Source organism: Ailuropoda melanoleuca, chromosome 6 (assembly GCF_002007445.2).
Source record: "Ailuropoda melanoleuca isolate Jingjing chromosome 6, ASM200744v2, whole genome shotgun sequence".
NCBI classification, from domain to species: Eukaryota; Metazoa; Chordata; class Mammalia; order Carnivora; family Ursidae; genus Ailuropoda; species Ailuropoda melanoleuca.
The window spans coordinates 52,476,648-52,489,031 of record NC_048223.1 but is presented as its reverse complement, the minus strand read 5'-3'; the positions used below and the strand labels follow the sequence as shown (position 1 = coordinate 52,489,031).

General features: G+C 38.6%; 1 protein-coding gene across 1 annotated transcript in view; it reads right to left on the bottom strand.

Moving 5' to 3' along the window:
- Positions 1-12,384, bottom strand: part of LOC100472743 (lipase member J) — a 34,508-nt gene that overhangs the window by 15,959 nt on the left and 6,165 nt on the right. Inside the window, exons 3-5 of the mRNA XM_034663564.1 lie at positions 4,440-4,550; positions 3,524-3,641; positions 289-449 (exon numbers count right to left, since the gene is read on the bottom strand). Coding sequence (XP_034519455.1) covers positions 289-449; positions 3,524-3,641; positions 4,440-4,550 — 390 coding nt within the window. The remainder of the gene's footprint in view (positions 1-288; positions 450-3,523; positions 3,642-4,439; positions 4,551-12,384) is intronic.

Below are 12,384 nucleotides of genomic sequence, written 5' to 3'. Positions count from 1 at the left end.
AAATGCAGTGGTGAGGACATCAGCAGAATTTAAAAGCTCAGAAATGGTGAACTTTGACTTCCATCCTGGGATGTATAATAAACAACTGGAAAGAGTATTGCTCTCACTCTTATAAAAAAACACAAACAACTATGGTCAAATTCATGACTTCTAAAGAACTTACCAGAGAGCAAAAATTGGGCCCCAATCTGAGGAGAGAGAGGTGCTTACAGGGAGAGAGGAGACATAAGTCCTCCCTTATGGGGGAGACACAATCTGAATAGGTCAAGTAGAATAATCGAAGAATTAGTGAAGGCCAGGGGTAGGCTCCAAGGACGGTGTGAAGGACGGGGTGCAGTAGAAGAGGGGGAAGTCTATATCCTCCTGTAAGCTCTGTCCCATGAACCTTACAGGAACTTCACAGAAAAGATCAGGAAGAGTCTTGCAAAAGTGTCCGTTGTGGTGCAGATCTGTGAGAGGGAACAACAGTTATTGCAGGAGGGACAAGACACTCTCCTCTGACCCTTTCCCCTTCTGCCCTCCAGAACAGTACTCAATCTTGGGCAGGGGCACAGAAAGGGCGCACACAGGGAGGGCAATGAGCCCTGCATACGGTACACTAGCTAACCAAAAGTGCATGGGATGACTCAACCAGTAGATGTCAGCCAGTCACTGGTCTTAGCCACCCCACTGCTATGCAGTGGGCTCACAAAAGAAGTAGCCATGATGAGAGAGATGTAGGTTAACCTGACCCCCATTGTGGGTGCCTCACCAAGACTACTGCTAGGAAAGTATGTCTGACCTGCCTGCAAAGGAGATCTCACAGGGTACATCCCCTCAAGGAGACCAAACCAGCCACTTGGAGACCAGTTGGAGACATCAGACCCTTTCTCTTCTGGAAAGGTCAACAATTCACTATGACTGGCATTGATGTATGTTTTGGCTATGATTTGCCTTTCTTTCCACATAGAACCATAGCCATCTAGCACTACTATTCCAGAGTTCATGGAGTTTCTTTTTTTTTTTTTTTAAGATTTTATTTATTTGTTTGACAGAGAGAAAGACAGCCAGCAAGAGAGGAAACACAAGCAGGGGGAGTGGGAGAGGAAGAGGAAGGCTCCCAGCAGAGGAGCCTGATGTGGGGCTCGATCCCAGGACCCTGGGATCACACCCTGAGCCGAAGGCAGACGCTCAACGACTGAGCCACCCAGGCGCCCCTGGAGTTTCTGATCTGCAAATATGGAACCCCTCATGATATACCTCAAATATGACTGCAGGTCAATGAAGGTGCATTCATTAGCATATGGCCTTGGAAGGCCACAGGTCTTACCACGTTACTACCACCAAGAGGCTGCCAGCCCAACCGAGCAATGAAACAACCACCCAGTAGAGATAACAGCAGGGAGATGACATCTTGTAAGCGTGGGTCCTATCCTAAGGACTAGTTATATACCTTAAACAAATGGCCAGAATATATTGCTGCTTCCTCTCATTGGTAGAACACATGAGTCAGAGAAAAAAGGGGTAGGATTAAGACTCTCACCCAATAATTCACTCAGGGGTTTATACCTTCTGCCCTCACAATTTAAGGCTCCATAGATCTAGAGGCCCTGGTTCCCAGACAGAAAACACTGCCACTAGTTCACACAGTAAACATCCTAATAATAAAGTTATAACTGCTGGCTGGCTATGACTTTGGGATCCTCACGACAGAAGACTGGGGGGCTGGGGGGTGGTGGCAAAGAAAGGAACTACTATTTGGCAGGAGTAATTGGTCATCATGACGAGGTAGGGCTTCTGATACAGAATGAGGATGGGAAACATATTTGGTATTGACGTGATTCACTGGCACACCTTTTGTTACTCCCGTGCCTTGCTTTACCTGTAGAATGTACAAGTACTGCAACCATGACCTGTTAACGGGCACAGTAGCCCTTCAGGATAAGGGCCTGGCTTGGCCATATCAGGGGAGATGGCTGAGAGGGAGGGGAATCTACAGTGGGCAGTAGAGGCGGGAATTTATGAGTATTAGCCATGGCATTAGGATCAGCTGCAATGGCAGATGTCCTACTTTGTTCCACTCACCTTCCTCTTGTGAGTATTCCCAGAAATTCAGACCAACCCAAATCCTGGAAAACCTGTACCTGGATGAAATAAGGTTAATGTGAAAAGCAAATGGACCTGAGTAATGTGAGAGGTGCGCTCTGTTATTTTGGTGCCCCACCTAGACTTCCTTTCCTAAGCAGGTAGAGGATGCTCCTAGCTGTTGTGGGTGTTGCTTTCTAAGTGTTCACTATTGCCCTGCTCTGTAGGATTGCCGCCCCCCCCCCGCCCCCGGCTCCGGCGAATGGCAATTGCCTCACTTAGGAGATTACACCTCTTTCTTTGAGTAGCCTTAAGCAATGACTAACTGCTGTGGCAATGCAAAAGCCTAGCTCCCTAACTTCAAGGCAGGACCACTTCGGTAATGCAGTACCTGGATCCAATGAGCTCCCCTGAGATCAGACTCCAGCTAGGCTTAGCTGAGCCACACCCTTCCTTAGCTCCTTCCCCTGCCCACCTCTGATTTCCATATGACCTTCTCCAGGTGGTAGACCAGCAATAAATCACATGCACCTGACTCCCTGTCTCTGGCACAGCTTCTAGACAACTCTGAAGCACTTACTGTATTTTTAAATTACCTTTCAATATTTTATTACAGTATTCATGAAATTAGGTCATACCCTGAGAAATGACTACTATAATTATGTTAAATCTATGTTAACATTTTCTGCCTAGTAGCTGTGACCTTTATAAGGATCCAAAATTACTTTGATTGAGGTTGTTTCAAATTAGTTTCTTTCCTGAAATATACTTGAATGTTTAAAATGAGAACTTGAGAGGGTATTTTATAATATGAGAAACATTCTTTTCAGGGAGAAAAATCTAAAGAGAAAACTAAAAAATAAAAAATAATAAAAAAAGGAAAAATAAAAGAAGAAAAGGCTACTTTTATTTGAGCAATTACATGATTAAGCAAAAGTAATCCATTACATATTCTGCTAGTAAGTGGACGATATAGGATCATAACCCTAGGGACAAATTTGAGTGCTTTATTTTTTTTGCACCTCACTTGAGGATAGTGATATTTTGGGGACACAGAACCAGAGATTGCTACTAACTTGATCTCTTTGATATTATGAGGGGAGACAGCCATAAAGACAAGGAAGGACATTTTTACCAGCCATTTTTCAAACCTATGTTACCATGTTACCATTTCTAACCCCTCATGAAACAAAGAGTTTGGAGAGAATTGACATAAATGAGTAAAGTGACCCACAAAGAACTTGGAACAGCTTAATTTCCACCACACTCTAAAACCACCCTGTGAACACGAAGCCAGGGGAGATCAGGCCTTCTTCTGGGGGCATGTAGAGACATGCGCGAGGAGTTAACTATGCACTTAACCTTTAAATCCTTTTCTTGTCCAAAACTCACGGAGAAGAAATGGAAGAGTTAAGACCTTCAGGGCCCAGTCACCAAGTTGTTCTGAATTGAAGATTACCTGAACTGTCATTGTTCGTCTTCCCATAAGGAATTCTGTAAAGGCCAAGGATGTAACCGTCTTCCGTAACAATATCACACACTTCGTCTGGGTAGCCCCAATAGGAAACAATCTGGCTCTAGATAAAGAAAGAGGAAGCCTTTTAGGATACAATTTCTGGTCAGTTAATGGAACCTGATAATAATCTAACCTATTAATGTAATCATGGAGCTTTATATTGTCTCTCAGCCTCAGTACTATTTTTTTTCACTAGTTCACTGATTCATTAACATATTTTATTTTATTTTTAAAGATTTTATTTATTTATTCAACAGAGATAGAGACAGCCAGCGAGAGAGGGAACACAAGCAGGGGGAGTGGGAGAGGAAGAAGCAGGCTCATAGCGGAGGAGCCTGATGAGGGGCTCGATCCCATAATGCCGGGATCACGCCCTGAGCCGAAGGCAGATGCCCAATGACTGCGCCACCCAGGCGCCCCTCAGTAACATATTTTAGAACACCTACTAAGCATCAGTCTTATATATTACTTTTTTCCTAACTACCATTAATCAAACTTTTACTCAGCCATCTACAATTTTAAAATATGTTTATCCACAAATGTTTGCATGTTTATGCTTATAGCTAAGCTTTTATCTGGAATTTGTATGTGTGCGCATGTATATAAAAGAGAATTTATAAGTCCTCCATAAAGGTTTTTAAATGTATGTCTATATATTTTCATCCAGGGACAAAATAAGGGTGAAGGGGAAACTGTGAGCTACAGAATAGTAAATGGGGACTATTAGTTGACCCACACAAAATATATGAATGCAGGGATATTTGACTGCAGATGTATTAAAATAAAAGCCTCCCCCCCCCCGAAGAAACAGCATTCCCAGTTATTTCAGCAGCTTAGCATTTATTTCCTAGCAACTTACAATGTTCATGTTCGCTTCAGGGTTCCTAGCTCTTCGATATTGAAAGGCACCTTCAGTAGTCCCAAGAATTAAAACGAAAGACATCACTTTGAAAAGGTAGGACATTGGGATCTACATATAAGAGGAGATGTTAATACTATTAAAATGGCAGCAAGTGATACCATTTGACTGTTTCAATAATTCTGTGAGTTAGGGAATATTACCATTTTCAGGTAAGAAAACTGAGGCTTTGAAAAATTAAGTAACTTGTCTAAGGACCCACAATGTATAATTGGCGGTCAAGATTCCAATTTGTTCCTGCTTCATTCCCAGATCTATGCTTTTCCAACTACCCTCTTCTGCAGCACAAACTCCTCCTCTTTGAAGTCTCCATTATAGAATTGTTTAGCCCAATTCTGAAAGCTTTATCATATACTGCAAGTTAATTGATAGCTGAATTAATGATGTAATAATATTCTTACCAGACTAACACTTGTTCATTTTTTTAAAAAAGATTTTATTTATTTATTTGAGAGAGAGTGTGTGTGAAAGAAAGAGACCACGAGAAGGGGGAGGCTTGGAGGGAGAGGCAGATGCCCCACTCAATGGGGAGTCTGATGCAGGACCCCGGGATCATGACCTGAGCCAAAGGTAGATGCTTAACCGACTGAGCCACCCAGGTGTCCCTGGACTAACACTTGTTTAAAGTATGTTTGAAGGTTGCTGGGTTTTGGGGAGGGAAGGGGGATGGGTGAGGAGATTAGGAAGCTTGGATAACTTAACTTTTATCCAGCTTTTCTAATCTAGATTTTATTGCATATAGGAATGGGAGTTTGGGGAGTACCCTAAATTCTGGGAAGCCAAGACTCTTAAGTTCTTTCTAGAAAAGTAAGAAACCAAGGAACCACTGAGGTCACTACTCACATTCTCTCCCTAAAAACATGACTTATGGATCTCATGAGCTTTGTACAATAAACCAGACACTATACCTGGAAGGAAATTATGCAGAGTTTATAAAATGTCCAGCTCTGCCACTCACAAGCTTTGTGACTTAAAGGAAATTACTTCACCTCTCTGAGCATCAGTTTCTCTACCTATGATACGTGAATAATAGCTACTTCTCAGGGTTGTTATAAAACTTAAATTTGATAAATGTGATATGACGCTTTGTTAGAATACTCGTCACATAGCTAACCTTTAATGTATATTAGATTTCCTCACTTAAGAAAACAAACTAATACCAGCAACTTAGAGAAATAATTTACATGCAAATAATTGATATGTCTCTCTTTTATATTTTGTTAGGCTAGTCTCCAGCGTAATAATTTAACAACTTGCTACAAAGTACCTAGATTTGAAAGTTTTCAACTACATTTATTTATTTTTTTAAAAGATTTTCTTTATTTATTCAACAGAGTTAGAGACAGCCACCAAGAGAGGGAACACAAGCAGGGGGAGTGGAGAGGAAGAAGCAGGCTCATAGCGGAGGAGCCTGATGTGGGGCTTGATCCCATAACGCTGAGATCACGCCCTGAGCCGAAGGCAGACGCTTAGCTTAACCGCTGTGCCACCCAGGCTCCCCTAAACTACATTTATTTTTTAAGAAGTGTTTTCTAATTGAAAGCTTTAATTTATGGGAACTAGACTTCTCCCCTTTGGTCTAGGTTTGTATTGTATTTGGCATAATATCTGCGCTCTTTAGTGAAGGCAAAAAGCAGATTTTTAAACATTATTACCAGGGTTTTCTACCAAAGGAGAGAGAGAAAATTGATAATGTCAGTGCATAAAAAAACCACATTTATAATATGTGTAGTCACAGTCTAGATGTTCCTCTTTGGATGTGTTCTTGGAAAAGTGCTATCAGGTAGCAAGGCTACTTGGTTCTCTGCCTTCGTGGGCTGTCTCAAATAGTTTCTTGGAAACTATCTGTATTAACCAGATGTTGAAGTTTACTATATATACAATGCTTGTTACCTAGCAGAAATTTTAAACTACTTTGCATTATGTCTGGAACAAGTGCAGGATTTATCAAACAAAAGGAGACATTTTTGAAATTGAAATGACATTAATAATTAACTTGGAAAACAGGCATAAACCGGACTGTCCTAGGCAAGTAGGGCTTATGGCCACCCAGTTTTTATCTTCACTTCCCCAAATTTTGGTATTTTTATCCTAATAAAATACAGGAGAAGGATGAACCTTTGGCATATGGTTGCTGGTGCTCTAACAGCCACCAACGGGAGATGTTTCAGCTGAATGAAGTTATTAATTTTACTTGTGTTTACAGTGAGCTACCAACTGTACCTCGCCACTAGTGAAAAAGTTCACTGAAATCTAGATCTTCACCTATCCAGTCAGCGTCGGCAGATTTTATTCAGCTCGAGTAATTATTTCTTTTATTCACTGATGTAACATTGTAATATGTTCGAGCATTTTATGCAGACAGCATGAATTACAGTAGTACCCATATAAATCCTAGTTGGTATTTAAATTAAAATACTTATTTCAGTTAATTATTTTCTAGCTTATAAATTAAGTATAGAAAATTTTTAAGTTAAATGACAGCATAGTAGTGATGCAAAATTGAGTGGCGGTGCAGAAACTAGTATTATACCAGATCAGTAAAGGGAAAAAGTAGACGAAACAGTAGGTCTCCACTTTCAAAATGAATGGCAATATCATTTGCCACTGCAGAGCAAAATGTAAAGTTATTTTTTCTTCTAATAAAGAAATAGTAAAGATTGTAAACAACATTAGGAGACATTTTCAGCAAACATATAGTGAATTTGATAAGGACTTTCTACACAAATTCAAAAGAATCAGTAAAATTATCTGACATCAGAACTTAATGTCCAAAAAACATTTTTTTAAAAGATTTTATTTATTTATTCGACAGAGATAGAGACAGCAAGCGAGAGAGGGAACACAAGCAGGGGGAGTGGGAGAGGAAGAAGCAGGCTCATAGCAGAGGAGCCTGATGTGGGGCTCGATCCCATAACGCCGGGACCACGCCCTGAGCCGAAGGCAGACGCTTAACCGCTGTGCCACCCAGGCGCCCCTCTAAAGCATTTTGAACAGAATCTGAGCTTGTAAATTTAGACTTCTGTAAAATACCTTGGATTCTTGCACAAAAAAAAGAAAACCGTTTTTAGATGGTGAAATGCTACGCAAAAATTATTACAGTTGGGGAAATTTTGTTACTAAATTTTGAGTGAAAGCCTAAAAAAGATATTTTACAAGTTGAAGAAAGATCTTCAATTAAGCCACCAAATAATTGTCCATATAATACCAAAACTTCCTAAGAATATAAAAATTAATTCATTCAAAATTTGAAGATTTCATGTACTTTACTTTTAGATGAGTTTGCAATGTTATAGGAACTATGGTTAATATTTTGGATAATTTTGTGTTGGAGAATTTCCAGTTTTACAAAGAAATATCAACCTGGGAGTTGTAAATAATCAAGCTCATAGTGCTAATATTTTAAAAATCTTTTACGTTTCTTAAACAATTTCAGCTAGATATGAAAAAATATTAGTTTCTATCACAATGGACCATGCTCCAGCTATCTTGTTTCAGAAATCCAGATTTATTAGACTTTTCTCACATTTTTAATTTTCAAAAATTTATTGGCAATTCTATTGCATGTGTTCTTTTAACAAATTTTTAATTGTGGTAAATAAATACACATAACAAAGCTTACCATGATAATCATTTAAAGTGTATAGTTCAATAGTGTTAAGTATATTTAGATTGTTTCGTGATTGATATCCAGAAATTTTACATGCCTATTGAACAACTTCCCATCCTCCCTGCTCCTAGCCCCTGGCAACTCTCATTCTACTTTTAGTCCTGTGAGTTTCATTATTTCATTTACCACATGTAAGTGGGGTTATACAGTATTTGTCTTTTTGTGACTGGCTTATTTTCACTTAGCATAGATGTCTTTCAGTTTCCTCCATACTGTAGCATGTGCCAGAACTTCCTTCGTTTTTTAAGTCAGAATAATATTCCATTATATCTGTGCATATCATATTTTATCTGCTTATCTGTCCATGGACATATTGGTTACTTCCATCTTTTGGCTATTGAGCATAGGTTATGAACATAGGTGTACAAATATCTGTTTGAGTCCCTGCTTTTAATTCTCTTTTTTAAAAAGATGTTATTTATTTATTTGAGAGAAAGAGAGAGAGTGAGAAAGAGCACGAACAGGGGGGTACGGGCAGAGGGAGAGGGAGAGGGAGAAGCAAACTCCCTGCTGGGCAGGCAGCCTGACATGGGGCTTGATCCCAGGACCCTGGGATCATGACCTGAGCCAAAGGCAAATGCTTAACCAACTGAGCCACCCAGGCGCCCCCTCTGTTCTCATCGTTTATAAACCCAATGCTTACAAGGCGGTTCTTAAAGAACTTGCACTGTGTTGATGATTCATGAGAACAAAATAGTCTTATTTGTTAAAGTACACTTAAAAAATATATTGTGATTCTTCTTCAAACAAAATGAACTAATGAAAATTATCATATTCAACTCATTAATTGATATGGGAATCACCTGCTTGGGCTGCCATAACAAAATACCATAGAGTGTGGGTGGCTTAAACATCATTTACTTCCTCCCTTCCTCCCTTCCTCCCTCCCTTCCTCCCTTCCTTCCTTCCTTCCCTCTTTCCTTCCTTCCTCTCTTTCAGTTTCCCATAGAAATTTACTAAGATTTTAAAGATCAGTTAATCCTAATAGTATTTAAACTATTCCAGAGTATGGTTTAAAATATAAATCTTCCAAATTCTATCTATGGAATAAATTAATCCCCAAACCTGGCAGAATTTACACACAAAAAAATAAAACAAAAAACACTCAAAAACACTACCAGTAGGTCTCATTATGGCCATCAAATTAAAGTATTCTAAATAAAATAATGGGAACTTACTAGTCCACTATTACAAACATTATGACCCAATGAAGCTGTTTTCCTGCAATGTAAAAGTTCAACATTAGAAAATAGCTAATATGATCTATCATTTTAAGAGAAATAGGAGAAAAATCATATCATGTGATAGGTGCAGAAGAAGTAATTTAAAAAATTATTTGACTATAGTTGACACACGATGTTACATTACTTTCAGGTGTACAATACAGTGATTCAACATCTCTGTATGTTCTATTCTGTTCACCACAAGTGGACCTCCCATATACTATTACAATAGCATTGACTATATGCCCTGTGCTGTGCCTTTCACTTCCATGACTTCTTCATTGCATAACCGGAATCCCGTGCCTCCCACTCCCCTTCACCCATATTACCCATCCTCCCACCCCTTCCCTCTGACAACCTATCAGCTTATTCTCTGTATTTATAGGTCAGATTCTGCTTTGTTTGTTTATTCATTTGTTTTGCTTTTTAGATTCCCCATGTAAGTGAAATAATATTGGATTTGTGTTTCTCAGTCTGACTTATTTCACTTAGCATAATACCTTTAGGTCCATCCGTGTTGTTGCAAATGGCAAAATCTCATTCTTCTTTATGGCTGCATAATAATATACATATATAGACCACATCTTCTTTATCCATTCATCTATCCATGGACTCTTAGGTTGCTTCCAGATCTTGGCTGTTGCAAATAATGCTGCCAAAAACATAGGGGTGCATCTTTTCAAATTAGTGTTTTCATTTTCTTTGGGTAAATACCCAGAAGTGGAATTGCTGGATCGTATGGTAGTTCTATGTTTAATTTTCTGAGGTACCTCCATACTGTTTTCCATAGTGGCTGCACCAGTTGGCATTCCCACTAGCAGTGTAAGAAGGTTCCTTTTTCTCCACATCCTCACCAACACTTGTTACTTCTCGTCCTTTTTATTTTAGCCATCCTGATTGGTATGAGGTGATATCTCATTGCAGTTTTGATTTGCCTTTCCCTGATGATGAGTGGTGTTGAGGATCTTTTCATGTGCCTCTTGGCCATGTGGATGTCTTCTTTGGAAAAATATCTATTTATATCCTCTGGCCATCTTTAAATCATATTGTTTGTTTTGTGTGTATGTGTTGAGTTGTATAAATTCTTTATATATTTTGGATATTAACCTTTTATCAGATATATCATTTGCAAATATCATCTCCCACTCTGTAGGGTGCCTTTTTGTCAAACATTGATTTTCTCACAGCCCCGGGAGCTGGAAGTCCAAGATCAGGCTAGCAGTATATGGTAGGTTTCTGGTGAGAACTTTCTTCTTAACTTGCAGACAACCACATTCTCACTATGTCCTCATGTAGCAGAGGGAAATAGCTCTATCCTTCTCATAAGGCCACTAATCTTGTACAGAAGGCCTTACCTTCAAGACCCAATCTAATGACTCTAATTACCCTCCAAAGGCCCCATCTCCAAATACCCTCACAGTAGAGGTTATGGCTTTAATGTATGAATTCGGGGGGTCACAAACATTCAGTCCATAACATATGGTAATTCTTTTTTTTGAGGAATTGCCATAGCCCTTTCCACAGTGACTATATCATTTTACATATGCACCAGCAATGCAAAGCGTTCACACTTCTCCACATCCATAATGACACTTGTTTGTGTGTGTGTGTGTGTGTGTGTTTAATGGCCATCTCAATAGGTGAAAACTGATATCTTGTGGTTCTGATTTGCATTTCTCTAATGACTAGTGATGTTGAATATCTTTTCATGTACTTATTGGCCATTCATACCTCTTCTTTGGAGAAATATCTATTCAAGTCCTTTGCCCATTTTTTATTCAGCGTGCTTGCTTTTATTTTTTTTGTTGTGAATTTCAAGACTTTTTTTTTTTACATATTTTAGATATCGATCTGCTTTCAGATAGATGATTTGCAAATACGTTCTCCCATCCCATAGGTTGTCTTTTCACTGTGTTCATGGTATTATTTGATGAAAAAAAATTTTTTAATTTGATGAAATCCAACTTAACCTATTTTTTCTTTTGTTGTCTATGCTTTTTGGTATCATATATAGGAAAGCACTGCTAAATCCAATGGCGTGAAGTTTTTCCCTATGTTTTCATCTAAGAGTTTTATAATTTTAGTTCTTATGTTTCAATCTTTGATACAATCTGAATTAACTTTTGACATGGCTTAAAGTAAGGATCCAACTTCATTATTTTGCACATGGATTTCCAATTATCTCAGCACTTTTTGTTGAAAAGACTGTCCTCTTCCCAGTGAAGGGTCTTGGCATTCTTGTTGAGAATAATTCCACCATATACACAGGGTTTATTTCTGGCCCTCTACTCTATTCCGTTGGTATGTGTCAGTATTTATGCCAGGAACACACTGTTTAGATTATTGAAGCTTTGTAGTAAGTTTTGAAATCAGTGAGTGTGAAACCTTCAACTTGGTTCTTTTCATTGGAATTTTCAACCCAAGAGACTAGCATTTCTCTTATTGTTTCATTCCACTGTGTAATACATATTGAAAAACACGTGTATTCAGTTTTCTGAAGCAGACTTTATAAAAAGTGTCATGGTTGTAGCTGTCAAAATCACTTAGTATGTATAAGCAAATGCTAAGCCTGATGATCAGCTTATGGAACTCTTGAAAGAAAGAGAAAAAAAATTGAGACTTCTTTCTTTGCCAGAGCTCATTCATTGAGTCACAGACTATTTTTAAAAGATTTAGTGTACCGCCAACTCTTATTCAACACTGCCCTGAAACGAAAGCAATATTACCAAATATCCAGTAACCAAAGAAAAAAAATGATGGCAGTGTGACTTAACCTTTTTTCATCACTATGCTGGGGGAAAAAAGCTCATTTATTCCCTTATACTACAAATTATGTGTAAATGGAAACTTTCCATAATGCCTATCAATAATAATGATTTCACATTTTCATAACATGAATCAATATGTGGATTTATTTCTACCTAATAGCATTATGTAAATTAGCCACAAAAACTACCAAAAAAATTGAAAGAACATTTTGTGTGACACTGAT